The 27,174-nt window shown below is 38.0% G+C and overlaps 10 protein-coding genes across 10 annotated transcripts; 7 read left to right on the forward strand and 3 right to left on the reverse strand.

Annotated features, from left to right (window-relative positions):
- Positions 1–426: 426 nt before the first annotated feature.
- C9374_010374 (uncharacterized protein) lies at positions 427–4,101 on the forward strand (the record flags this gene model as incomplete). The annotated part of the gene is made up of 1 exon (XM_044685911.1): positions 427–4,101. The coding sequence occupies one exon, from the start codon at positions 427–429 to the stop codon at positions 4,099–4,101; it is 3,675 nt and encodes a 1,224-aa protein (XP_044544174.1).
- Positions 4,102–4,214: 113 nt separating this feature from the next.
- On the forward strand, positions 4,215–4,874 carry C9374_010375 (uncharacterized protein; the record flags this gene model as incomplete). The annotated part of the gene is made up of 1 exon (XM_044685912.1): positions 4,215–4,874. The coding sequence occupies one exon, from the start codon at positions 4,215–4,217 to the stop codon at positions 4,872–4,874; it is 660 nt and encodes a 219-aa protein (XP_044544175.1).
- A 117-nt stretch (positions 4,875–4,991) lies between these two features.
- Positions 4,992–6,430, forward strand: C9374_010376 (uncharacterized protein; the record flags this gene model as incomplete). The annotated part of the gene is made up of 2 exons (XM_044685913.1): positions 4,992–5,449; positions 5,668–6,430. The coding sequence occupies 2 exons, from the start codon at positions 4,992–4,994 to the stop codon at positions 6,428–6,430; spliced, it is 1,221 nt and encodes a 406-aa protein (XP_044544176.1).
- Positions 6,431–6,680: 250 nt separating this feature from the next.
- On the reverse strand, positions 6,681–7,565 carry C9374_010377 (uncharacterized protein; the record flags this gene model as incomplete). Its single annotated transcript, XM_044685914.1, has 1 exon — positions 6,681–7,565. The coding sequence occupies one exon, from the start codon at positions 7,563–7,565 to the stop codon at positions 6,681–6,683; it is 885 nt and encodes a 294-aa protein (XP_044544177.1).
- An 867-nt stretch (positions 7,566–8,432) lies between these two features.
- C9374_010378 (uncharacterized protein) lies at positions 8,433–9,658 on the forward strand (the record flags this gene model as incomplete). Its single annotated transcript, XM_044685915.1, has 6 exons — positions 8,433–8,444; positions 8,549–8,586; positions 8,689–8,802; positions 8,953–9,129; positions 9,249–9,331; positions 9,408–9,658. The coding sequence occupies 6 exons, from the start codon at positions 8,433–8,435 to the stop codon at positions 9,656–9,658; spliced, it is 675 nt and encodes a 224-aa protein (XP_044544178.1).
- Positions 9,659–9,925: 267 nt separating this feature from the next.
- C9374_010379 (uncharacterized protein) lies at positions 9,926–13,593 on the forward strand (the record flags this gene model as incomplete). The annotated part of the gene is made up of 5 exons (XM_044685916.1): positions 9,926–10,751; positions 10,810–12,870; positions 12,945–12,965; positions 13,028–13,267; positions 13,322–13,593. 5 exons carry the CDS (start codon positions 9,926–9,928, stop codon positions 13,591–13,593), a joined length of 3,420 nt encoding a protein of 1,139 aa, XP_044544179.1.
- A 157-nt stretch (positions 13,594–13,750) lies between these two features.
- On the reverse strand, positions 13,751–15,619 carry C9374_010380 (uncharacterized protein; the record flags this gene model as incomplete). Its single annotated transcript, XM_044685918.1, has 3 exons — positions 13,751–15,150; positions 15,292–15,419; positions 15,567–15,619. The coding sequence occupies 3 exons, from the start codon at positions 15,617–15,619 to the stop codon at positions 13,751–13,753; spliced, it is 1,581 nt and encodes a 526-aa protein (XP_044544180.1).
- Positions 15,620–16,308: 689 nt separating this feature from the next.
- Positions 16,309–18,155, forward strand: C9374_010381 (uncharacterized protein; the record flags this gene model as incomplete). Its single annotated transcript, XM_044685919.1, has 2 exons — positions 16,309–17,111; positions 17,162–18,155. The coding sequence occupies 2 exons, from the start codon at positions 16,309–16,311 to the stop codon at positions 18,153–18,155; spliced, it is 1,797 nt and encodes a 598-aa protein (XP_044544181.1).
- A 201-nt stretch (positions 18,156–18,356) lies between these two features.
- C9374_010382 (uncharacterized protein) lies at positions 18,357–19,445 on the reverse strand (the record flags this gene model as incomplete). The annotated part of the gene is made up of 1 exon (XM_044685920.1): positions 18,357–19,445. The coding sequence occupies one exon, from the start codon at positions 19,443–19,445 to the stop codon at positions 18,357–18,359; it is 1,089 nt and encodes a 362-aa protein (XP_044544182.1).
- Positions 19,446–19,843: 398 nt separating this feature from the next.
- Positions 19,844–27,133, forward strand: C9374_010383 (uncharacterized protein; the record flags this gene model as incomplete). The annotated part of the gene is made up of 1 exon (XM_044685921.1): positions 19,844–27,133. The coding sequence occupies one exon, from the start codon at positions 19,844–19,846 to the stop codon at positions 27,131–27,133; it is 7,290 nt and encodes a 2,429-aa protein (XP_044544183.1).
- Between the last annotated feature and the right edge of the window lie 41 nt (positions 27,134–27,174).

Here is a 27,174-nt window from a genome sequence, read left to right on the forward strand (position 1 = left end):
AGGCACCTCTGCTTGAAAAAGGGTCAAAAAATATTTAAAAAAGCCGTTGGCAAGTGTGTGGGTCTTTCAAACACTGTAAATTTTGGCTCCACTCACGAGCAGCAGACTCGCCAAGCCTTTGAAATTTTTGATAGTTTCGCTCGAGGAGATAACAAAACGAGCTTTTACGTAACGAAACAAGTCGAGTGTTCTTCTTATCATTGTTCTTTATCATCACTCAACCATCAAGGAGGTGAATTATTATTGTTGAACTCAATTTTGTGGTGATTCCGATGATGCCGTAATCAACAACAGATCATCAACCAGAATTGTAAAATTGAACATCTCCAAAATATATTATCAACAACAACAACAATACTTTTTCATTGGGAGTGGAAAATGCTGGGGCAAACGCTCATCAAGAAGGGCCACCGGCAAAATCACCAAATGACTGCTGTCCGAAAAAACCCTCTCAGAATCAACAATCCCAATAACATACCCTCAATTCTCACGAGAGATACAAATGTTACTGACACAAGCCCTCTTCCAAGCACAAACAATGTGGTTTTAGTTGGTACTAGTATTAGCAACGTCAACAACAATACCACCCCGTCTCATCATGGTCAGCAAAAGAAAATAACCCTCAACAACATTTCCTCCTTCGATTTGGATCTGAAATCTGAATTACGGCCTTCGTCTGCTACATTCGATTTGGTTGATGGGCGAAAGAGTAACGTCAAAGAGGAGAATCAAGACATTTTCGATCACGAAGATGAAACGGTTTGGGAAGATGAGGTTGTTTCCCGAAAAACATCACAGACAACAGCTCTTCAACAACTACAATCTTCACAAAATACCAATGTCAACAACATGAGAAGCTCAAGGCAATTAAGCTCCTCCCTAATTAATATTGCCAATGCTTCGACATCCAACAACATATCACCAAAGGCCTCTTTACTCACCAGAAAATCAAGTAACACGTCATTTCCTTCCATCAGCAATGGTTCCTCTTCACTTAGGCAGTCCATAGCCTCTGTCAACAAATTTACTTCCCTCACGCCCATATCTACATCCTCATCGTCTGCTTATAAAACTCCCTCCCCGACATTATATGAAATGGTAGATACCGTGTCGAGTGTGTCTCGTCCTGCCTCAGTTTGCAGCAACCACTCCACAGACCATCAACAAAAAGAAGATGAATCGTTTGTTGCGTCTACACCGCTTAATACTGCCACCGAACGATCAGTTACAAGAGAAGGTGGTACACGAAGCTCACAAAGCAGACGAAGCTCCATTACACGCTCACCTCATCCTTTCGACAATCAGCTCACAACAACTAACAACTCCTCAACACCTGACAGTCTCCCTGTTATTTCCTCACCCTCGACCGACCATAAACTTCCCTCGGTACGACCGACTTCCCTTAAAAAATCAACGGTGTATGGGAAGTCAGATATATTGTCGACACAACAACAAGAAGCCACAACACCACAACCTGTACAACTACCTATTTCAAATTCATCTAGAACTCCTTCCCAAATTAAAAAATCATCGTCACCGTTATCAGTTCAGGAAATTAATATGCTGACTCAGTTCAAAGTTAAGAAAGCATCTCCTTCCACCAAATCGCCCCAGCCTGTCCTCCATCCTCTTCATGGAAAACGTTCTCTCAAAGTTCCTTTAACTCCCTCAATAGAGAATGATACCACAAGTGACATCACAGCTCCAATTACTACCAACACATCTTTGCATGATGAAGAAATAGCCCCAACACAATCAGACCACCAAATAATTACCACACGTCCATCATCAGATCTTGTACCTCACACTATTCGACATTTTTCAGAGGACATTTCTTCCACGTCTCCACAAACTCCAACTCATGTACAAAATTCGGCTTCTTCAACAATCCTCTCTCCAGCTAAAACAAAAACTCCTCTTATTATATCCAAGAAAACTGTTTCACAATTAGACGACAAGCCACAACAAGTTAATAATGAGCCAATGACTAAGGAGCAACTGAAAGAAATTGCATTGGTAGACATTTTCCCTAATGGTTTCGATACTTCCAATAAGAAAATCAAGTATCAACAAACATCTGATCAGGAATTGACATACACAGATGTTGTTAATGAACTCAAAACGCTCAGTAATAGAGTTGTCATGCTAAAGAGAACAGAGAGTGGAAAGAAAAATAGCTTTAAAAATCTTTATCATTTCCAAAATAATCATCCTGCAATGGATGAGATTAACAATTTCGAAGTTGAGAAGATGGAAAAGCGAATCAAACGTCTAAATTACTATCGAAAAATTCTAAAGAACGGACTATCTGGATGGAGTGACTATAAAAGTGAAAGGGACTCCTATGTCGCATTAAGACGAAGTAGTTTAGCTGAGGAGGGTTTCTCAAATGTTGAAATGTCAAAAGAGGAAGAAGAAGTGGAAATTAAACGTTTCGATGATGAATATAGAAGATTCAAGCAGCGTTTAAACCCAGAAATGTCCACCAAGTTCGTCAAAGCTGTTGAAAGAGTGGACCCTCATGAAGTGGCCTCATCTCTTCTTGAAAACCTGTTCTCAAGATCTGATAAGATCAAATCTGAAGAAGATAAGGTCGTTGAAAAAGAAAAGCTCACTGCAGAAATTTCAAGATGGAAACAACGATGGTCGCCTGCCACCACTCCAAAAAGATCTGCTCAAGCATCAACATCGCCGAAATCGTTTTCAGAGCTAACTTCTTCATCAGATGACTCGATATTTTCTGACTCTGAAGGTGATGAATATGAGTCAGAAAGTACCTCCGAGAGTGAAAAGGATGATGGTGAAGGTGATGACGATTTTGAAATTGTTATAATTAATGATTTGGAGCCTCAAGATGAAGATGGATTCTTTTTAACTTCGACATTTTCTGACCTCTCCAATGAAACATTGAACCAAGTCGATTCCAGAAAATTATTGAAAGCAATTGTAGATGCCTCTAGAAAAGAGGCCAAAGTCGCTCTGACAAAGCCATCATTGTTGCAAGCTAAACAACAACCAGGCATGACACCCCTCATTCTAACACCAAGCATTTCTGTACCTAAAAAAGAGCACGAGCAATACAAAGTTTTGCCGCGCCTCTCACCGAAACGTAATGCTGGGATGAGCTTTGATTTCACACCTTCATCTTCAGATGCATTACGTACTACTGTTGACGAAAATTTTGTGATGAAGGTTAATGTAAGAGAATCAAGGGTAATTTCTGCAAACAACTTGTCGAGATACCATGGAAAGGAAGTTGAAGAAAACATGCCTCAAAAATTATCGTCTTTGGAACCACCTTCCGAAAGAGAGATTGGAGTATACCACAGAGCCCCCTCGCCTTCTGCTTCTGACCTTGTACGACGATCAAGAGAAGTTGCAATGGTCACTAATGAAAACGGCAGATTACGACAATCCTCATTTAACGCTACTGAAGACACCAATTTAGGCTCATCCGTCATGACGTCATCAGATCAATTGCTCAATGAATCGTCGTTCCTTGCAGAAAGCTTGGAGCAAAACGGCACCATTGACTGGAAAAAAGAAGCAGGTATGATGCAACAAAAGAGGAGAACGAGCGTGTGCGAGAAGGTGAGCGATGAGGATGATATGGTTCTCATGAACGATGAAGAAAAAACAAAGAGAGCCGAAGATGGTGATGTAATCATGACTGAATCTTTGGCTACGTTTGATGATTTGAGCTCACCACAAACCATGGGAGAGGCAGACAAGCAAAAATTCCAATTTAATCAGTTGCTGCAGCATTTGAATTCTGAAGTGGAATATAGTGAAAAGACAAAAAAGAAGAAGAAAAAACACAAGAAACATTCTGTCAAGTCAATAGAAACGGTTCGCAATGATGAATCAAGACCAGAGTCTCCTACAAACACGAGACATGACAATGACATTATTGAAGAGGATCCTAACATGACGATAACTTCTGACCAACAGCAATTGTTTCAACTACCTCCTGATGGATCCAAGAAGCTTATTATTGAACTCGATGAATTGCTTGGTATTGGAGCTCACGGAAAAGTGTTCAAAGGTTTCATTCCCAACTATATTACCAATACCAAGACCCAGTGGCCATTAAGAAGCTAAGCGTTAAGGCAGGCAGATTTTCAAAAAAGTTTATCAAGTTGGAAGTTGATATTTTGAAGCAACTCTATCATCCATACTTGGTGCAATATATTGGATGCAAATATAGCCCCAAAATGAAAGAGTATAGCATTGTTTTGGAATATGTAGACGGAGGAACTCTTGAACAATATGTGAAAAACAATGGTCCCCTCGATGAGTCCACAGTAAGCGCCATTGTCTCTCAAGTTCTAATGGGTCTCGAATATTTGCATAGTAAGAGAATCATTCATCGTGATTTGAAACCTGGAAATATTTTAATCAGCGGAAAAGGCTGTGTTAAAATTACTGATTTTGGTGTGAGTGCACAATTACTAAATCTTGAAGCTATTCGAACGTCCACAGTAGGCACTCCCCACTACACAGCACCTGAGGTCATTTCAGTTCAACCCTATAGCTTCACAGCTGACATTTGGTCGCTTGGATGTGTGATTTTTGAGCTGTTGTTTGGAAAACGCCCTTACAATGAATTTAATCAAGTTGCTGCCATGTATCACATGGTACAAGACGAAAAACCTCCTATACCACAGCCTAACAACTTGAGCCCGATTTGTCTCGATTTTATTAACAAATGTTGGACCAAAGATTGGAAACAACGTCCTGGAGCTCGAGAGTTGCAGTCTCACCCATTTGTCAACCACAGTGTTTTAACGATCGAGAAATTTATCAATCTTAATGGTAGAAAATCTGTCATTCTTTCATCCAGTCTTAATACGGATTATTCACAAGACAATTGAACCCTTTTGAGAGGATTCAGTAAATTATTTATTATTCAATGTGTTGTTCTTTTGGTCAATCAATATTAATGCAATTCTAAATATGGGCATTTTAAGAATTTCAATATCCGAAAAAAAATGTCTTCTCAATCATCGGACGACCAAAAATCACCATCCAGAAACAAGGATGATCATCGTGAGGATGATATTCAAAATCGATCTCTATCCTCAACTCTACCAAACAACAATCAACCACCAACACCAATCACTCTCACAGAGAACCAAAAAAAGACAATTCAAACCTTACAATCCATACCTCCGGGAGCTGTACAATCCATCTTTGGAGTCATGATGGCAGCAGAAGTTATAGGTGCTCGTGTATTCCTTCATCCTATTGATCGTATTTTGACCATTCTTCAAACTCAACATTCTTTACCATCGGCTTACAAGAGCCTTGTAACTCAAGTTACGTATTCTGCATCGGGAGAGGTAATTGCAAGAAGTTCTGTGACTCCATTCCGAGGAGCCATTGATGCTATTAAACAATTACCAAAAGATCGAACTTTATGGAGAGGCTTAATGCCTGATATTTATGGGTAAGTGCTTGAGAAAAAAATATGAAAACCAATATGCATTGTGGCCATCTATATATATTTGTTCCATGGATGGTTGGAATCATTTGATTCAAATAATTCAAAATTAATTTTTAATTATTTAACAATTTTTTAATTAATGAAAAATGTTTGTTTTTTACATATTAATGCTCATATGAATTTTTGACCAATGATTGAATTTTGATCTTTTCAAATACTAGCCGAATTTTTGGAAAATATCTTCAATTGTTCGTGGGAGACCAAGTCCAACGCGCTCTGTCACCAATGCTTTCTCGAGAGGAAAATCCTTCAGCATCCATTCAAAAATACTTGGGACTAGTATTACTTTCTGGAGGTATTGGAGGTTTAGCAAGCTTGGCAATCACTTATCCCATGGCTGTTATTTCAGCCCGAATGCAAGCCAACATGATTCCTATTAAGGAAACTGCCATGAGCTTTGAAGGTTCGCTCTCACCAATTATTCATCGAGATAATTTTAGTGGAGTTTGGCCAGCATTGAAATCACTGGTTAGGAGTGAAGGTTTTTCAGGATTATTCCGTGGTTTTTGGACAGCCATGCCAGGAGTGTCTCTTTATCGTGGCGTACAGTTTGCCATGTTTGATTTTATTCGGAAAACTGGTATTGAGAAACAATTGAACTTTTTCCAAATGATGCTCTTGTCACAATCTGTGGTTCTTACAGCTGGAACTGTACATTATCCATTTTTAGTAATTAGTCGCAGGTTGATGACACAGGCTGGATTCCGTTTCAATAATAGCAACACTGGACTCATGAGCTCGTTTTCCACAGAAGAACCTGTATTTTATAAGGGAGGCTTAGATGCTTTTAAACAAATTTGGAAACAAGAAGGTATTAGAGGATTTTATCGTGGATACACCTTCTACTTGGTTAGGAGTTATGCATTGGGATTATTCTTTGCATTAGTGGGAGCAAGCTCTATGGCTCATGGAGTTCATCATTAGATTGTCATTTTCCAAATATTAGAAACTCTGATCATTTATTTTGTAACATACGTGTATGTGAACAGACAATACCATGCGCTCGAATAGCTTTCATTTCAAAGGAAAAGGGATGATGTGAATAAGGGAATCAAGTTGAGCACGGAACATTTGAGAAAGAATATAAATTCAAGTAGACACTTGATTTATTGAATTTTGTGATTTATTGAAAAATGTTGTGAATGGGTTGTTGTGTGAATTAGTGGGTCACTTCTTATTCTTCCTTCTTTCCTTTTCCTCCACTCTTTTTATAACTCTTAAAGTAAAAGTTCAAGAACAACAACAAGAAAGATCCAACAACCACATCGACCAACAAGTAAGCATGATAATCACCAGTACATTGATGACCATCCACATACTTGAAATAGAGCCACAATTTAGGCACCAACAAATCTGCAACAAATTGTAAAATTTGCATTCTCGTAATCCATGGCTTGACCACATTCAAGCAACCAGGAGTGAAAATGGAACTACCCTTCAAAGTGCACACATAAAAGTAATAATACATGATCACGTGAACACCTGCATTCAACATGGAAGGGAACCACATCATTTGAGACTTTTGCAAAATCACATACCAACACAAACACAAAGTCGAGACGTGATGGAACGTGTGAAGAAAAGTCAATGGTTTACACTTGACCATCAAAAACACAGTATCCAACAATTCATAATACTTGCTCAAATAGAACACATAGAGCCAGAATGGAATTGCTCCTCGTCCCATTCGATCCCGAGCATCACAAGTGACTGAGGAAATGACTTGTCCCAAGGTTTCACCTTTGGCTTCATTCATCACGTTGATGGCTTCTCCTGCAAATCCTAATACCATCAAGAGACTCAATCCACTCAAAAACAAGTTATGGAATTTAATGAACGAGTCTAATAATACGGAACGAATAGGCTCATTCTTACGCACGTGTTTCATATATAAGGGCAACACAAACAAGGAAACGACATAGATCAAACTGAAAGCCAAAGGATAGTGCCAATGAAGGAAAGGAACCTTCTCAGGTAGAGTTTCATGAGAATTGATAAGATCGGAGAGTTGAGAAGCTACTGGATGAGGAATGAGTGAGAGAATTCCATCAATGATCATTTTCTAAAGTTGTTGATGAGTGTGTTCGTTAGGCTGTAAAAGAAAGGATGAGAATGAGTTTCAAAGAAAGGCTGAAGTGGTTCTTGCTGTTGGTTGTTGTTGTTGAAATGTGTAGTATGAGTGGTGGTGGCTTTCTTTTCTTTCAATTCAAGGTTCTTGAAGGTTCCTCAACAACAACAACAACGTTGATCAGCTCTCTACCGAAACCCACCACACACTGACCTCTCTCAACGGTAGATTGCGCAATCGAGCGTGGGAGGACCAAATGTTGATGATGATGACTCTTCAAGCACTCACTTCTGTGCTGAAGATTGAGAAGTTTCAAACAAGCCTTTCTTCATAATTCTTCGGCCTTGAAAAAAGAAAAAACACCAAATGGAATGTAAGGCAAACACAGATAAGATCCAAAAGATCAATCGCTCGAATTCGATCCGAATATAAAGAATTTGGGTCCAAGCCGAAAGTGTGCTTTTGAAAATTCAACGCGTTGAGGGTTGCAAATTCGGACATTTTTTTTATTACTGTCCGGTAATGTCCTGGCGTTGTAAAACCAAAATATTTTTGTAATAAAATATTAATGTAAACTAACATTGAATGACATGTCATGTTGGATGTTTCAAGTGAGGACTGAGTAATACAGGATATAAAAAGAGTTATACATATTCAAGACAAAGTGTCAAGGTTGAAGATATTAATTGATCACTACAGTATGCTATGCAAAAGGCGCTATGGAACTTTATCATGACTTGATGTTGAATCAGAAAAGGAAAAGAAGTGTTAGCAAAATCGACATTTGACAACTGTTGAAAATAATAACAAAAAAAAATTAGAAACATTTCAAACCACACGCCATCATCTTTTTTGAAAATGGAATACGATGTAGGTTTGAAACTAGTTCTTCTCTGCTAACAACACTATGAAACACTTTGCCACATCGGAATGAACACTGTCACTTGTCATCATCATGATGCTTCAACCATCAGTGGTCTGCCGTAGAAAAGAAAGAAAGTAAGAAAAAAGTGTAAGCATCCATTCTCATTTCAAAACATCTCATCTCACACTTGTCAACTATTTTGAATGTCATCATCATTCTCATGTCCGATGTTTTTCTGTCTCATCACAGTGGCTGTCGAATATTTGTTGGTCTATGTATTCTCGGAACTTGTGCACTCGTGGTGATTGCAGCCATTGTATTGGCAGCAATTTTCATTCCTCGAGCACCTAATATTACCACTGTGTAGGTTGAATATTTCTTTTTTAAGTAATCATTTGAAAAATTATTTTCATTTAATATTTGTTTTCAAAAAATTTTAAATGTTTTACCGAATGGATAAATTTGGAAATTCACATTTCGATTATGTGAACCGAAAAAAATACCACACAATAGTGGATTTGGATTTGAGGCATTTTCAGTGAATTTCTGTCCAGCTCAAGGAAAGAATAATTCTGCATGTTGTGACGTGAATCAATGTACTTTTACGTATCAAACCAATAATATGAATGTTGTGCCTTATATTACATTGAGAGTGGCCAATGGAAATTTATTTAATATTACTGCGAATAAGTAAGTGGAAGGACGAAGAAAATTTTGATAATAATCGATTCGTGAATTGAAATTTGGAATATTGACAATTTTGAATTTATTATTTCTGTTGTTGAATCATTGATACTCATATTGAATAGTATTCAAGCAAGTTTGCAATATACTTCGAGTATAGTGGCTGCTGTGAATACGACCATGTCGTTTGGTCCTCAAACTACACAAGGTTTGTTATCATTACAAAACTTGCTGATTTTCACAAAATAATTATTATTTTACGAAACTAACAATTCTTCATTTAGACTACCGAGTGTATTTAACGTGGGACAATACATTACCTGTCTCTACCATGAGACAAGTCATGTGTCAATTATCAAAAGCCAACAGTAACATCATTACCATGACTGTGAATGTTAAAATGCAAAGTGTGCAATATTTCCTTAATCAATTGCAATTCCCATCCCGATCCGATGTATTCAGTACTTCTGTGGATGCCTGTGGAACGAATGGTTGTGTCGTTGATACCAATTATCAATCCTCTCTTTGTCAATAAATTGATTTTAAAGATCAATATTTTGATCAATAAGAATTATTTTCGTTCAATTGATCGACCAGAAAGAGACATGAAAATATTTTGCCGCCATTTTCTACTACAAGTACGTTATGGGTACATAACAAGAAAAAATAACGCTTTATCGCAGTAGACACACACGCTTGTCTGGATTTTGAATTTAATATATTGTATTGTTTTTTTCCATAGACTCATCGTGTAAAAATTTAAAAAACACCAAGATCACAATCATACACTTCATAATACAACATGGGTTGCGGAAATTCCAAATCGACCATCAAAGTAGTAGCAGAGAATGAGGGACAGGTACCAGAAACTCCTCGGCACAATGATGCTCCAACTTCTGCTGCATCAGATCCTCAACAACATCTTTCAACAACTTGTGTCAAACAAGGAAAGAAGGAACAGGGCTATTGCTACTTCTTTGGTCTTGATGCTGCCTCAAAGGCCAACCTCACTGAAGGTAATAAGGACATGAGAGAATTATTGGGAGGAAAAGGAGCTAATTTGTGTGAAATGTTAAATTTGGGAATTAATGTTCCTCCTGGATTTACTGTGAGCACGGAGGCTTGTGAGAAGTTCTCCTCTCATAACAATATCCATGAGGGCGATGATTCAAAGGGCAAAGAGAGAAATCTTCCTGATGAAATCAAAACTGAGGTTGATGAATATTTGAAGAAATTGGAACTAGTTTCGGGTAAGAAATTTGGAGATTCTCAACAGGGTGATGAAAAGATTCTCTTACTGAGTGTCAGATCAGGTGCTGCAGTTTCAATGCCAGGCATGATGGATACAGTTCTTGACCTGGGAATTTGTGACAAGAATATTCATCAATTAATTCAAAACTTTGGAGGAAATGAGAGATTTGCTTGGGATTCTTATAAGAGTCTCGTTCAAATATTTGGTGAAGTTGTGATGGGCGTGAAGAATGAATGTTTTGAGGACAATATTAAGAAACAAAAAGAAAAGCGAGGAATTTCATCAGACGCTGAATTAAATCTTGAAGAAATTCAGCAAATTGTACAGGATCACAAGCTCACTATTTTTGAGCAAACTGGTGAAGATTTTCCTCAAGGTAAGTGATCGCACTCAGTTGTTTCTCGCATGCTTAATTCCATCACGAACTTTTCAAGACGTGTATCAACAATTGTACAGAGCCATTATTGCCGTTTTCAACAGTTGGCATAACTCTAGAGCTATTCAATACAGAAAAATTCATTCCATTACCAAGCTCAAAGGAACTGCAGTTAACATTCAATCCATGGTGTTTGGAAATGTTGATGAAAAGTCCGGTACTGGTGTTTGCTTTAGTAGAAATCCATCCACTGGTGAGAACAAGTTTTATGGCGAGTACATGACCATGGCTCAAGGAGAACAGCTCGTTGCAGGAACAAGAACCCCAGAGAAAATTGAAACCTTGGAAACCAACTTCCCTGAATGTTACAAGCAACTTACTGAAATTAGTTCCAAATTGGAAAAGCATTTCAAGGACATTCAAGACATGGAGTTTACCATTGAACAAGGCGTTCTCTACATGTTGCAATGTAGAAATGGAAAGAAAACAGCAGAAGCAGCTCTTCAAATATATTGTGACATGATTGACGAAGGTCTGATCAATGAACGAGAAGCCATTATGAAAATTGATCCTTCTCAGCTCGATCAATTGTTGCATCCCTACTTGGATCCTGAGGAAAAGAGTAGACATGTACCTTTGGCTCAAGGTTTACCAGCATCTCCTGGAGTTGTGGTCGGCAGAATTGCTTTTACAAGCGAGCAAGCAATTGCCATGTCCGCTGACAGAAAGGAGGCTGGTGACGTGATTTTGGTAAGAGAGCAAACATCTACAGAAGATTTAGCTGGTATGCATGCTTCTCAAGGATTCTTGACAAGTACTGGTGGTATGACTTCCCACAGCGCTGTTGTGGCTCGTCAACATGGAAAATGCTGTGTCTCTGGATGCAGTTTGCTCTATGTGTCGGGAGAGGACTCGTGTACGATCAATGGCGTCTTGTTCAAGCAGGGAGACGTCATTACAATTGATGGATCAACAGGAAATGTGTATGGAGAGGCCTTAAAAACAAGTCAGCCTGGCTTGACCAATGCTAACTTTGTTCGAATTATGGACATTGAGAAAAAGTATAGAACCATGGGAGTTTACGCCAATGCCGATAGTGCTGCAGATGCAAAGAAGGCCCTCCAGTTTGGAGCTGAAGGCATTGGACTCTGTCGAACTGAGCACATGTTCTTTGAAAAAACTCGAATTATTGATATGAGAAGAATGATTGTCGCATCAACTCCAGAAAAACGTAACCAAGCCATCAGCACCTTAAAGGAATACCAGAGAGCTGATTTCCTCAGCATTTTCCATGAGATGGGACCAAGAAAGGTCACCATTCGTTTGCTAGATCCACCACTCCATGAATTTCTCCCAGAAGAGGAAAAGGACATTGCAGAGCTTGCTGAAGCTTTGGAAGAAAATGTTCATGAAGTCTCTCAACTCGTGGCACAATTGAAAGAAAAGAATCCAATGCTTGGGCATCGAGGTTGTCGTCTCGGCATTACATTCCCTGAAATTACAGTCATGCAAGTAGAGGCAATATTTGAGGCTGCATTTGAAGCTGCTAATAGCAATGAAGTTAAGGTTGACATTATGGTTCCTCTTGTCTCATCCATTCAAGAATTGTTGCATCAAAAGGAAATTATTGAAAAAGTTGCAACCAAATACTATGGTTTGAACGATCACAAGAAGAGTTTGGTTCATTACCGTGTGGGAACCATGATCGAAAGTCCAAGAGCAGTAATCATTAGTAAGGAGTTGGCTGGAATTGCTGACTTCTTCTCTATTGGTTCCAATGATCTCACACAAATGACCTTTGGTTTTAGTCGTGACGATAGTGGCAAATTCATGAAAAGTTACATTGAGCACGACTTGCTCGAGCATGACCCATTTGAAGTGTTGGACCAGGAAGGAGTTGGAAGAAGTATTCAAATGGCCATTCAAAATGGACGTGAAGTGAAGAATCATCTCACTGTGGGTCTGTGTGGTGAGCATGGAGGTGAGTCCGAATCAGTCAAGTATTTGCATCGATTAGGATTGAACTATGTCAGTTGTTCACCATTCAGAATTCCTATTGCAAGGTTGGCTGCAGCACAAGAATCTATCAAGAACTGGAGAAAGGTCGTATTTGTGTTAGGTAAGTACTTGAATCGTCGTTGTGTCTTCTATTGGTGAAATATGCGCATTTCAATATGGATATCATTTGAGCAGGAGGTCCAGGTTCAGGAAAAGGTTAGTATTTTGATAGAGTTTCATGAATTGCTCTAACTTTTGTACTATTGACTGATTAACAGGAACACAATGCGCCAAACTGGTTGAACAGTATAAATTCGTTCACTTGAGTTCTGGAGACTTGCTGAGAGCAGAATCTAAGAAGGATACCGAGCAAGGACGAATGATTGATTCTTACATGAAAGAAGGCAAGCTCGTACCAGGTCAAGTGACCATTAATTTGTTGAAACAAGCTATTTTGGAGCATCCAAACAAGAACACTACCTTCCTTGTGGATGGATTCCCTCGTGAAATGCATCAAGGTGAGTATTTTTCACGTACGGATGTTGTTGATACATTCATATTTCACCCATTAGCTTATGACTTTGAGCAATTCATTTGTAAGGGCATGTTTGTTCTGTTCTTTGAGTGCCCAGAGGAAGTTCTTGAGAAGCGTTTGTTGGAGAGAGGTAAAACTTCTGGCAGAACTGATGACAACATTGAGAGTATCAAGAAGAGGTTCAAGACTTTCCTTTCTCAAAGCTTGCCAGTAGTGGAGCATTTCAAAAAGACTGATCGAGTACGAACTATTGATAGTACAGGAACTCCAGAAGAAGTGTTTGCTCAAGTCTGTAAATTGTTTGACTAGTTAAGACGGACTGATTTCCTGCATTAGGTATAACAATAAATTATGGTAAAATTCATAGAAAAAGTCTTGCGATATTATTTCATATCAACATAATAAATTATGGGAATAGTAAGAGCTATACATGAGATGTGTACATTTGAACACGACGTCGTGACAATTAAGTTAAATCATTAGGGTCAAAGACATCGCCTCCGTCCTCATCTTCGTCCTCATCATCCTCGTGACGTGGCTTAATAGTTGAAGGAGGTTTTTGGTAATCATTATCGTCATTGAAATATTCATCAATTGCTTCACTGTGTTTTGTTGACACATATTGAATATCGTCTTCATCTTCATTATTTGTTTGAGATGATGGGTGTGAAGGTTGAGTGGGTTGCATGGGTACAGTTGGTGTTTTTGTTGTAGTAGGTGTTGAAGTAGAGGATGATGCTTTCACGTTTGTGCTGCTACTACTGCTTGCTGTTGGAGTTTTTGATTTTGAAGCTCCAGTCAACTCCAAATCATCGTCATCGTCGTCATCTCCCAAATCTTCATCATCTTCTTCGTTAAGTTCTCCATTTCGTCGTTGACGTTGTCTTTCTTCATAGGCTTCCTGTTGTCTTCGTTTGAGTTCTTCCATTTCTTCCTTTGAAGGTAATGGTTGAAATGCTGTTTTTGGTTTGTTTGCAGAAGCCTTTGATCCAGTGCTTAGGAATGTATTTGTAGGTCTGTTTGATCGTTTCTTGTTGTCACCATCGTCTTCTTCCTCGTCATCATCCACAGCGAAGAGTGAGGCTTTTTTACTAGCAATGTTCTTCTTGCTGTTCGCCATTGCAGTTCCTTCACCTGGTGCATTGGGTGTTGAGATCTTTTTAGGTTTCTCTTTTTTCACTTGTGGTGTTGTGTCAAAGAGAGGGTTCAATGACAATGTCATGGCTATTTTGGCAAAGGGTCCTTCGAGGTATTTCAATAAAGAATTTTGTCGAGTGGACTCTAATAATTTTTCATCTCTATTTTGGAAGGCACTCACAAAAGATACTGCCAAATCACCTTCGTCGCTATTTGAAAAATTAGCAGCTCCACTTTCATTGGTAAATCTTGTTAGAGCATTCTCGGCAGCGACTGGGTCATCATTTCTGAGATACAAAACAATGATGGACAGCATGGTCTTTCTCAAATTATCGGCTTGATTCAAATTTTGATAAGCAATGAGCTGTGTTTCACAATTCTTGATTGCATCATCAAATCTCTTATACTTGATCAACATGGTATTATATTGACGCAACAAGTCGGTCGTGTTGTGATACTTTCCATTGAGACAAGACATTTCAATTCCTTCCTTAAATAATTCAAAACATTGTTCCAATCCACCTGGTTCTTTTTCCATTGCTTTGGCAGCTTTCACAAGTACCTCAGCAGCACGATCGTTCTTTCCATCATCGGAGTAGACTCGTGCAGCATCTTTATAATTTTTTAATGCACTGATAAAGTCTTTGATGGACGTTTGATAAATGTTGGCTGCCGATTCGTAGCATCTTCCGGCAGAATAGAGAATTTTGTTCTTTTCATGACAATAACCTGAAGTAATAATAATCATTTGGATTTGTTTTTTTACGGACGTGGTAGAAATTATCGTGTGATGAATAATAAATGATGATATTGGAAAGTATGTAATATTGCCATCAGTTAAAGTAGGAAAGTTTGAAAAGAATTACATACCAGCACTGACATAACAATCAACAGCTTTGTTTTCCTTTCCTAAATTCTTGTAGGCAATAGCAGCCTTTTCATATTTTGAAGCAGCTCCATCCCAATCGGGGCTCCATCTGAATACACTTCTCTCAGATCTGTTCAATTAGAGTGAGTACAACAATATCATCATTCAATTTCAGTAATTATAATGATTTGATTCAATATTTTCGGACCACCAAATATTCATTCCGATGATGATAGAATATATTCCAACCGATTTTGTTATGAAGAAAAAAACGTACAACTTTTTTGCTTCCTTCTCGAGATTTTCGGCTTCCTGTAGTTTTTGAGACATTTTTTCTGTTGTGCTTTTTGACACTTGAAAACGCGTTGAGAGAAAAGAACAAGACAACGAGATGACGTATGTGGTAGTTTCTCAACGTTCTTCTAACCTATCCTTTGTTAATGTTACCATTTGAAAATATAAAGTTCGTTCAATGAATTCAATCCAGATCGAATCGCGCTTGTACATTCCGCTCGGAGTGTTTCTTAGATTCCTAGTTTCCTTTTATATCATCTGGTCCAATATTCTTGACACACGCCCTTCCTCGTGAGGCCTTACTCATACGAAAGCCTTGATCTGTTGATTCATTTTCAAACAAAATACTTCTGCATCTCTGAGGCAATCACAGCCTGCTTTCTACCCAACAACACGACTTCAACACCACACCAGAATTGCAAAGCATGAACCTGGTGTTGTCAAAGAGATCAGATCCACCTCAGGTTCATCGTCATCAACCAGTATTGTTCAGAATGGAAATTCCTATGAAAACCATGTCTCTTTCAACAAGTCAGAGGTATCAATCAAACATTCTCTCTTCTCTCTTCAAGCACTCTCTTGTTATTTGCTATTGGACCTTCATTTTCATACTCATTATGAACATGATACCAATCATTGATGGATTTCAGCAGAACGATTACGACGGCGATGACATGTCTGTTGGCCATCACGAAATTTCAACAAGTTTGACAACCACAAGAAAAATGCATTCGACCGGTGACACGGCTTTCATGAAAATTTCAGAAATAATTTTCAATGATATTCCATCATCGCAACAATCAGCAGCAGACTCTATTCTTCATCAAAATCATCCTTTATTATTTTTCAAAACATTCAATGTCTTAGTTTCGAATTTCATTCTTGAAACTCCTGTCAACATCTCCAATACCTCACAATTGCAAGGATGTAATCCAATTTTATTTCAATTAGGAAACTTTAGTCGTGATGGACCTGTTTTAACAGCTTCTGGATGTCCCGAAACTTGGCTCTCCTTTTCCTTTTCTCTTCTCTTCTTGTTGGGATATTTAGTGTTACTGGGATTGTGTTGCTTTGGATTATTTTGGAAACGAAAATCGAGACATGTTCAATCGAGAGGAATTGTCTATATGGTGTTGACACTGGTGGCGAGTGCTTTTATTGTAATTTTGACTTGCTTGCGATATATTATTGGACGAAAGAATTATCCATGCTTTATTTATGCAATTACGTATTTTGTGTTGCCACCTGCATTGATTTTACCTTCGATTTTTAGATGTTTTCGATTGTATTTGCTGCATGTATTGAATTTAAACAAGACAAATTTAGTGTTTGTGAGAGATTATGATAAATCCATGTTTGTTGACAGTGGATTGGTGAATCCAAATCTTCAAGATGTCATGTCAACAAATTCATCGGTCGTCATGACAACCACCAACTCGGATCCAAGAAAGAGTTTGAAGCAAGAGTTTGTGACACAAGCTGTAGGAACGAACGAGAAAAAGGTAGATTTTGAAGTATCAGATGTTACGTCAGTTGGAACCATTGACGACGATATGAGAAGTGATGTCTTGACCATAGTCACTCCTTCAGCTCAAGACTTGAGGAAGGTGAAAATTTTGTCATTTTGGTGAGTGACAAGTTTGTGATTGGATCTTATGTTAGCCTCTTCATTTTTCATGCGAGTATTTATCTCATTTTGGGAGGAATTGAATATGCTCAGATCAACACTACTAACGCTACCATTTTCACAAATAAGGGAGTCTTTCAGGTGTCAGGATGTGGAATTTCAAATTCAACTTTCATTTTGGTTGGAGTTTTAACTTTTTTCTATATCATCGTGGAGACTATACTATTTGTGTTGTGTTTAATTTTTGCAAGAGACACTTGGTTTATTTGGAAAGAAACAGCAACTCTCATTGGACTTAAATTGGGAGCCATCATTTTGTTTATTGTTTTTGGATTTGTTCCAATATTTGCAAAGTTTTTGGACTTTTTCATACCGTACGGCTATGTACTGCTGGTGTATTCATGTTGTGACGTTATTTTGAGTGTTTTGCTTCCCGTTCTGTATTCCATCATGATGGATCGAAAACAAAATCACCAAATTGCCGCTCTCAATGCTCTCAATTCAACAGAAGAATCTGGATTGGAACAATGTTTGAAACAACGAAAAACTTTTAACGTTATATTAGAATTTGCGAGAAAATCATTTTGCCCCGAACCAGTTCTATGTTACAGAGATGTTGAGAGATTTACCAAAACAACGAGCTCTAAAAATCGTCGAAAATTAGCACTCCACATTGCAAACACATATCTCAAACAAAATTCTCCTCTCCAATTGAACTATCCAAAAGTGAACGAAGTGTTTCATGAATCCATGTCAGTCATCAATCGTTGCTCCAACAACAATGAAATGATTCCATTGGATTTATTTAAGAACATTCAGCTGCATTGCTTGAACGACATGACTGACATTTTTGAGAGATTGAAACGACAAGATCGAGACATTAAGGAAGTAGTGGCTCAATGGAATTTATCTTCGATTTCCAAACCTGTTCAAACGAGTGTGTAACTGTGGTGATGGAATCACAAGCCATGAAAATAATTGTTCAATTTTTCATTAAGGACACTGGATTGATGATGATCATCAGGTCATGAATGGGTTAGCTCTGTAAGAGGTGCGGAAAAAGGTTTTTAAAAATGTGAAACAGAAATTACTGGAACTATAGTATTGCAACATGAATATTCAAGTCACTAGATTTCAGAGAATTTATCAATGATTTACTTTCCTTAAAGTAACAATACAAGGCAAATGATCCGATGCACACTCTTTGTATTCCTGCAAAATGTGTTGCTTTTCAACCTTCCACTCTTGTTTCCTATAAAACACATGATCATAGGAACCCCACAAACTGAAAGAACCTTTCAATGGCCAATACCACGTCGTGGCATCTTGTAAGGCATCAATATATTCCAACTCATTTAAATATTTAGCAAAAGAGTCTTTCGAAGACAACACACCCACACTACTCTTCTCATTGAAATCACCCAATAAAATCAATGGAACATTGGGATGCTTTTGGAGAGCTTGTTCCACATAACTTTTCACTTCATCTCTCCGCACCGATGTCGTTTTCCACAAATACGCAGCTGCATTGTCGAGAAAGTTGCTACTGTCAAACGATAAAGGCGGCCTCAAATGTAAATTCAGAATTTGTAAAATGGGAGAGGATGCAGCAGTGCTTGTGGTGGCTGTGGAGTCGTCGTCCTCCATCATGAAATCCTCATGTTCTTCCAAATTTGATTCCATTTCTGAAATTCCAATCTCTTCATGTTGCAATGTTGAAGAAGAGAAATCTCGTCGTCTCAAATCCTTAACGACGATATGCATGGCATCAAAAAATGAGCCTTGCACTCGACTCTCAAGCATTTGAACGTTAAGGTCGAAATGGCGACTCGCGAGGACAGCACTTCCACTCGCTAAATAATGATTGGTTTTGGTATGATCCCAGTATTGATGAGGAAAGGCGGATCGGAGTGAGGAGGGTGTGGTAACGGAAGTGGTTGTTATTGATGATGATGATACAGTGGGTTTGAAATGATTCAAGGCATATTCCCAGCCTTGATGTGTTTCTTGCAAGCATACAATGTCCAACTCGTGAGAGTGTTCATGAATGGCTTGTAAAGCTCGTTGGCCTCCGAGATTTGCCACTCCGTCCCATGAAACACCTCCAAAGTTGACATTGTAGGTCATGATATTGATTTTAGGAAGGGTGATGAGTTGTTGTTCATTGGGTTTGTTTGTGAGAATCATGTTTGGTGTTGTGATGGCAGATCGGGAGGTTATTGGTCGAAATGACATGATGATACGTTGGGAATGAGACTAACGTTTTGTTGTTGTTGTTTTTTGTTGTGTTGGAAATGAAGTGGGCTTTGCTATTTCAACAACGGACGGGAACTGGTTGTTCCATGTTCTCTTCTTGTTTCTCTCGTCGATTAATTTTAGAGACCTGTATGAATACGTCATTGAGGGATTAAAGGAAACCTTCTTCTCACATTCATGAGAATCAACAAAATACGCACTGGGAACATTACGACAATTTCCTAACAAACATTTAAAGAAGATGCATGAAGCTGTTTGGTGTTGCCACTTTTCTTTATCAAGTGACAAATGACGTGTATAGAAAGTATTTTCATGGTCTCAATGATTGGTTTTGTTGCTGAGCCAATACATCTCCCATCACAGCTAATATAAAACAAATGTCAGCAAACCACCTTCAGCAGCAAAGAGTGACTTCTCCCACCTATTCGGATCCCTTGCAACGTTGTAGAGGTATCAGTTCTTCAACATCACCACAGCAAGAACAACAGAGCAGTAACAGCACAACAACTTGTTCTCCCTCCTCTTTCTACACGATTGACATACGCCCTAAACCATCCATTTCATATCCCTCGTTTTATTCACAACTCACATCATCAGTACCGCCACCACGATATTCACTTTCATCCTCCAATAGCAATTTAAGAGGAGGAAACATTAATTTATATCATCAATTATGGCAGAATCAACCTACATCACCCACAAGTGGTGGCTCTGCTACTTCACTCACAATCAACACTTCGAATACAAAACATCATCGGTCGATGAGAGGTGGAGTGTCTCCGAATAGTACCACTGCTACCTATTCTCCTGTGAATGGCCACCACGATTCACCAACGACACTCTTTCAACAACCACCTTCTCATCATCATTTGCAATCAAATAATGTCAACTCTGTCAACAATAATCATACAATGACGACAACATCAACGATGACCATTCAACAACAATATGTTGAAAATACTAATAATTATTCACAAACGAGTGGTGGTGGTGTAAATTCTGGATCGTCTCCATTCTATTGTGATACTGCAATGCCCTATGATGACGACTCGTTTCAATCGAGACTCTTGAATGCGGTTCCTCAAGGTCTCTTACCTCATTTCGAAAAGATTTATGTCCTTCCGAATCAACAACCACATCATCAACTTGCTACAGTGCCAACCACTCCGTGTGGTACTCTGCTCATTTCCACTAGTTCAGTGGTTTCTCAAGCACATGGCACTCAGCAACTTCAAACAGCAAGTGTAGGAACAAAATCTTTCAATGAAAACGCCACTCCTCTGTCAATTTCATCTTCAACAGCTGCATCATCGTCGTCTACTACAAGTGGTCCTCGTTATCATCACCACCGTGGAGTGCTACCACCATCAACGTCAAGCTCATCAGTCCCTCTCAATTCCTTGATTCCAACATCGGAATTGAGCTCAACAATAAGCAACTCCATGATCAACAATGGGAGTACAGATCTGGACAATGCAATTAATGGAGTTCAGTTGACAAGTTTTGGAAGTCGGAGTAGTGAGGAAGATTTATGTTCTCTCACATCCCCCACTGATAATAATTCTTCAGTAGTGACAGGTCTCTCTTTGTATGGTCACACCATGCAATCATCAGCATCAGCGCTTGAGCAATTAGCAATGAAAAATTCATCATCGAATCAATCATTAGGAGGAGTATTCACAACAAATGATTCCGATCATGACGCAACTTTTTCAGTGCTAAATCCTCAAAATTTACGTGCCATTGGTGACACATCATCTTCTCAAGACAATTCACCTTTCACCAATAACAATTCAAATAACCATTGCAAATCAAATGTAAATAACACAATCGGAAACGTGAATGCAACAACTAGCTCAAGTAACAATACCATGTTTTGTCATGTTTGGGATGTAAATGAAAATTTATTGTATCGAAAAGTGACACCTCCATTCCTTGCTGTCTCTGGAAATCAGTCACGAGTGGGAAGCATGTTGAATTTATCTGGATCTTTGGATTTGAACATGGAAAACAATAGCAATTTTTCGTCATTTAGCTACAACACCATTCACTCCTCAGACTCAAAATTGACATCACCACCAAATCAAGGCCTTTATATTATTGCTGGAATGAATATTCCTCAAAAATCTGCTTACAACTCGGATATTTTGAAACATGTGTCTGCAATTAGAGACTTGGAGGATGAAAGATCTTTGGAAGCAATTAATTCAGATTCTAGCCCTGTTCCACAGAGTTTTATGGAAATGTCATCGTCCCATGCTCGATCGAGAAATGGTTCTATTGGAAAAACACTCAAAGGTTTGATGGGATTGAAAAAAAAGAAATCTGAAAGTGATCTTCTCTCCTCCTCTGAACTCAACAAAAGCTCAGAAAATTTGAAACAAAATCTAAAGCTGGACATCCCAAAAGTAGACAAGCAAGAGCGAAGGTTAAAAACGCTCTCTATGAGAATTACAGGGCTTTGGAAAAATAATCAGAGCCAAAACGATCTCACCGCTAATAATGACCATAATTCTGGTTTTACAGCATCAGACTCTAGTGGTAACAGCGCTAATTTAAGTATGACAACAACCGATGTTAAAGCAACAGATCTCTATGATGAAATTGATATCAACACAGAGGAAAGAAAACTCGAAGATGTCACAAAGGAGCATTTGAACGAGCAGTTGGTCACATTTATCAATGAGTTGACATATTCAGTGAATGGTAGCAAAAGACTATCGGCAAAGTTTGGTAATGCAATTTTGAACAGTGCTCCAACTGTTGCTGACATGTCGATTAAGAATGAAATTTTGGAAGAGCGTTTGCTAATGCTTCTCAAACCATTCTACGAATACAAACCAATGGACTTGGTTCTATGTCATAGAACTTTACATGCTCTTGAATATCCAACAAAAAACAGAATTAGCATTAATCTAGGTTTTTCTGACTTCTCCCTTATTGGGGACGCCTCAAAGAAGGAACTTTTTACTTTTTCTGTTGCCCTTTATGACTGCAAAAGTGAGAAGAAGATCACTGAAGATTGGTACTTTAACTTTTTATCTGAATTGCAATTGCAAACATTGCCAACTAGTGCTCAGGACATCCTAAGAATGATGCCAAGCGTCACAAAAGAAAAAGTATTTAGCATTAGTTATCCACATGATCAAATATATTGCGTAGTTATTGTTCGTAGACTTGCTCCTCACACCACGGTTCAAGAAGCTGCAGAAGAGATGGGAAGCATTTCACAAAAGAAACCACAACCAGAATTGGAAGAATCACGCAAGGCTCTATATCACTTTGAACAATCTTTCCTCTTGGGCTATTGTAAAATTTTCAGTTCAAAACGACCTCATGGCCACGTCAATGTATCAAGCTCATCGAGCGTTCTAGATTTTGGAGATGATCCAAAAGTAGACTTGGCATTCTCTTCCACTATTATTGAAAAGTTTTATCCTATTATTGTGGACAGCAATATCGAAAATTTCAATATCGTTACATTGTTAAAGCATTTAGATACTCAGACAGCAACACATTCCAGCATGCAAGCATACCATATTAGAGGAAAAATGGCTGTGGAATGTAAAATTATGCGCGATTGGAAATCTCAATCATTTTCAAGGACGAGTGTGACTCGACCAAGTTTTGTTGAGGAACCCGAGAATCCAATTTCTTTGGATGATTTGGATGTGGACCAATTACGAGTGGAATCGCCTTATGCAAGAAGAAGATTTGTTAGAAATACCTTTGTTGAGGAAGATATTGAGGATGTTGTAGAAGAGATTCCATGGATGAAATCTAGATATCCACATCTTTCGTTTAAGAACATACTATTTCTGAATTTAAAGCTTGCAAGATTGTCAGGATTGAAACATTGCAAAAATGTACTTATTGAGGTGTCAGTAAGAGATAGTGATCAATCCACACCAACCCCTGACGACTACATCTTGAATGCAAATACCAGTACAAAGATGCTGAAGCGATTTATAGGAAAGTTTAGTAACAAGTTGCAAAGATATCAATTTTCAAGTCTTTCTTGCAATACCAAAAAGAATGTACATTTCGTTGACGAAATTAAGATTGACTTACTCGGTTTAACTCCAGAGAATATTCATAACGGGCATCATTTACTTTTCACATTTTACAACATTGACACAGTGGACTTGAAGAAAAAAGGACAGAAAATTTTAGAAATCGACCTACGAAGTGGCCACTTTGGTCAAGGTGTTCATAGAAATATTGTTGGATATAGCTTTTTGGCTCTCTATACAAAGAATAGTGTCTATGAAGCAGATAAGGAACTCTATGGGGATATTTTATCTGGATACATGCCGCTTCGACAATCGGTATCGAATGAGACGATTCCAATTTATTCAAAACTTCCTCCTGGATACATGTCCATTAGTGAAAAGGATTTGGATTCTCTTAAAGTGAGCGAAAAATCCAAGCTGAGAATTGATGCAAACTTGGTTACCACATTACAACCACCCGATGAACGATTGCAATTATTTTTCGCTGCCTATGACGCATTTACAAAAAGTACCTCTTTGCAAAAGTCTTCGATATTGGAGTATATTGTTTATCATTTACTTTTGAAATTCCATATGACTGACTTTAGTAGCAGCATGCCGTTCATGTATCTGTTGTTTGACATTTTACTAGAATTACTGAATTACTCATCCTCTGAACAATTCACTAAGGAAATTAACATGAAAAAGCTTCAAATGGATCTTCAAACCAAGTTATTCGAGGCACTATTATTGAGCTTGAGCAAATTCCATGAATTTTGTGGCAACAGCACTCGAGGTAATCGTTTCTTCTCGAGTTTTATCAAATTCATTTTTAGTTTTGAGTCCTTACATTGTGAGTTGATGAGAGTATTTATCCAATATTTGACGTCTAACAGAGAAGCCAACGAGGAAAAGTCATCCGAATCTTGTAGATATTCTTGGTTTGTGTTTGACATGGTGATCAAATCTCTCTTAATTGCCCAATCCAAGAGTATTTCAAATTATTTAGAGAGTGACTTGTTGGTCCTTACAAAAAATCTCATACAGGAGCTGTTCATGTGCATGGAAAAGTTGCTACAATCGAACAATAACAGCAATCACAACCTTGCTATTTATTGTAATAGAAACATCTCTCTATTTATCAGAGATCTATTACCAACGATTGGATATGAATCTGTGAAAGGAATATTTGAATTTTATTGCAGAAAAGTCACAACCGGCTTGTCCAAAGAAATCAGTATGAGACTTCTCAGCGAATCTCTCGCAATTATATCAGATTACCACGAAATGTGGGAACTTTCCACTACGAATATCTTCATTACCAAGATTATTTCATTATTTTTCGAGGCGATCGAGATGAAGAATGAAAAGATCATGTACAAGATTGGAAAATATTTGTTGGACATATTTTTGAAATTGGATTTCGATGAGAGATATCAACCAAGAGAGCAACGCGAACGAATCACATCTATCATTTTCACAAGTCTCGTTGATACCTTCTTCAATAAGGGAGAAGAATTGTTGCTTAAACTCAAACAATTCAATGAGATTAATGTCATTTTGAGCACTCTTTTATTATGGACCATGAGAAATTACAATAGAGATTCGCTCATTCGTTGGTGGAGAGAAAAAACATTGCACTGTTCTAACGAATTGAATGATTTGAGTATTGTTTTTTACATGCTCAAGTTTATGAAGAGTATTGTATTCGCTTTCAGAGGACTTACAAAAGAACATGAGCAACAATCAAAGAAGATTGATTTTGTGAGTAAGGCCTATCAAGTGGTAGTCTATATTTTGAACGCCCTTTTTATTGGCAAGGATGGATGCATGATGACCTTTTTAATCTCTGTATTTAATGGATTGTCTGACACAGCAGCCGACGAGGATTATGTCGATTCATTGCTCTACAAGCTTATTCAAGTCATTCGCCACATTACCATCCATTCATTGCTGAGACATGATGGTAACACTTGCTTTTTGGTTGTAAAATCATTAATCACAGACTTGGTCACTCACTGTAAGAAGCTCATTAGTGTACATGAAATTGAGAATGCTCGAGATTTATCCATGAAATTTTTGAAGAAGGAAAGCAAATTTAGAATACTCATTGCTCTCTTGATTTTCATGGAAAAGTCACACAGTCTACTCATTTTCTGTCCAGATGCCAATGATTTAGATCATGATCCTGATGTTTTCAGAGCTCACTGTCTCAACTGTACGGAAATACTTTTGACTGAATATACCAATGGTGATGATTCACAGACAAATGTATCTCACGAAGCTGCGGAAGATGAATATATTGTGGATTCTGAATTGTGTTGTCTGAAAGCAGCTACTTTGCAAGCATCCATTAACAAAATTCTTGGATATAATCCTATCAATGACAAGGAACATACTGAACAATTTTCTCAAATGTTCTACTTGACCTATAACTTATTCAGTACTCCAGAGAAAATTATTGACATTTTAATTGCCAAGTACAGACACTTGAATCAGGACAAGCAAGATAAGAATGACTTGCTATTTGCAAAAATTAATCTTGAAAGAACTGCAGCACGATTAATCAAGGACGGTTTCTATGCATTCAATAATTTAAGTATTGCAAAAAGTATTAATTTTATGAAAGAAATTGAACACATGTCGTCAAGCAGCACTTCGAGTATTGCCAAAATTCAAAACGCTCTCGTTCTGAATATGCTTTCCATTCAGGCCTCGTCCGGAACTCGATGTGGAATTACCAGTCCAGGGCGTGACTCTTCAGCATCCGCAGAAGACAAAACTCTAAGAATTCCCAAAGGATTAACTCTGCAACAAGTTTCCACACCAGAAATTCCCATGTCCAAATGGAATCACGACAAGGACTTATATGTTCGATTGGGAATTTCAAATCCTTTCAAAATTCAATTCGACATCTTCTCTTGGCCTTCTGCCGAATTAGCTCATCAATTGACCTTGTTGGAAGCAAAATTCTTTTTGAAAATTAAGCCCTATGAATTTTATTATATTGAAAGCAAAGATAAGGAAATTCGAGAAAAGTACAGTAGTAACATTTTGTTCATGCAAGAACATTTCAAAACAGTACAACATTGGGCCAGCGAGACTGTTCTCATTCAACCCAATGAGAGAGATCGCAAGAAGGTCTTTACCAAAATTCTTTGCATTGCTCAGTCATGTTTCCAAGCAGGTAATTATTTTGGATTCATGTCCATATTGGGAGGTTTGAGAAGTTCTTCTGTTTTTAGACTCAAAGATCTCTATGAAGACAATAAGGAAGTACACAAACTGTTCCTCGAATTGGAAGAGAGTCAGAAAAAAGTCATCAATGCAAAAGAAGTGAATCAACTGTATGACCATCTCTCTGAAAAACAGCAACCTTGCATTCCTTATTTAGGAAGTTTTCAAAGTCAAGTATTTTTCACAAAAGAAGGAAACAAACCTCTTCTCGAACATGCCAAACACAAAGAGGTCATTAATTACCGAATGATGAGAATTTTAATGAAAACATTGGGAAGAGTTTCAGAATTGCAACAATTATGTCTTAATTATGATTTTCAAGAATTACCTTATTTGCAATTTGTATTTACTGAAGAATTGCAACGATTATTGAAAACAAAAACAGATGATGAATTATGGGAACTTTCAACAAAGATCAAACCATCCAACAGACAATAATTCGTGTGTGGTTCCATTGCGCATGTCATTGTCCATTTGAC

The sequence above is a fragment of the Naegleria lovaniensis genome (genome assembly GCF_003324165.1).
Source record: "Naegleria lovaniensis strain ATCC 30569 chromosome Unknown tig042, whole genome shotgun sequence".
NCBI lineage: Eukaryota > Heterolobosea > Eutetramitea > Acrasida > Naegleriidae > Naegleria > Naegleria lovaniensis.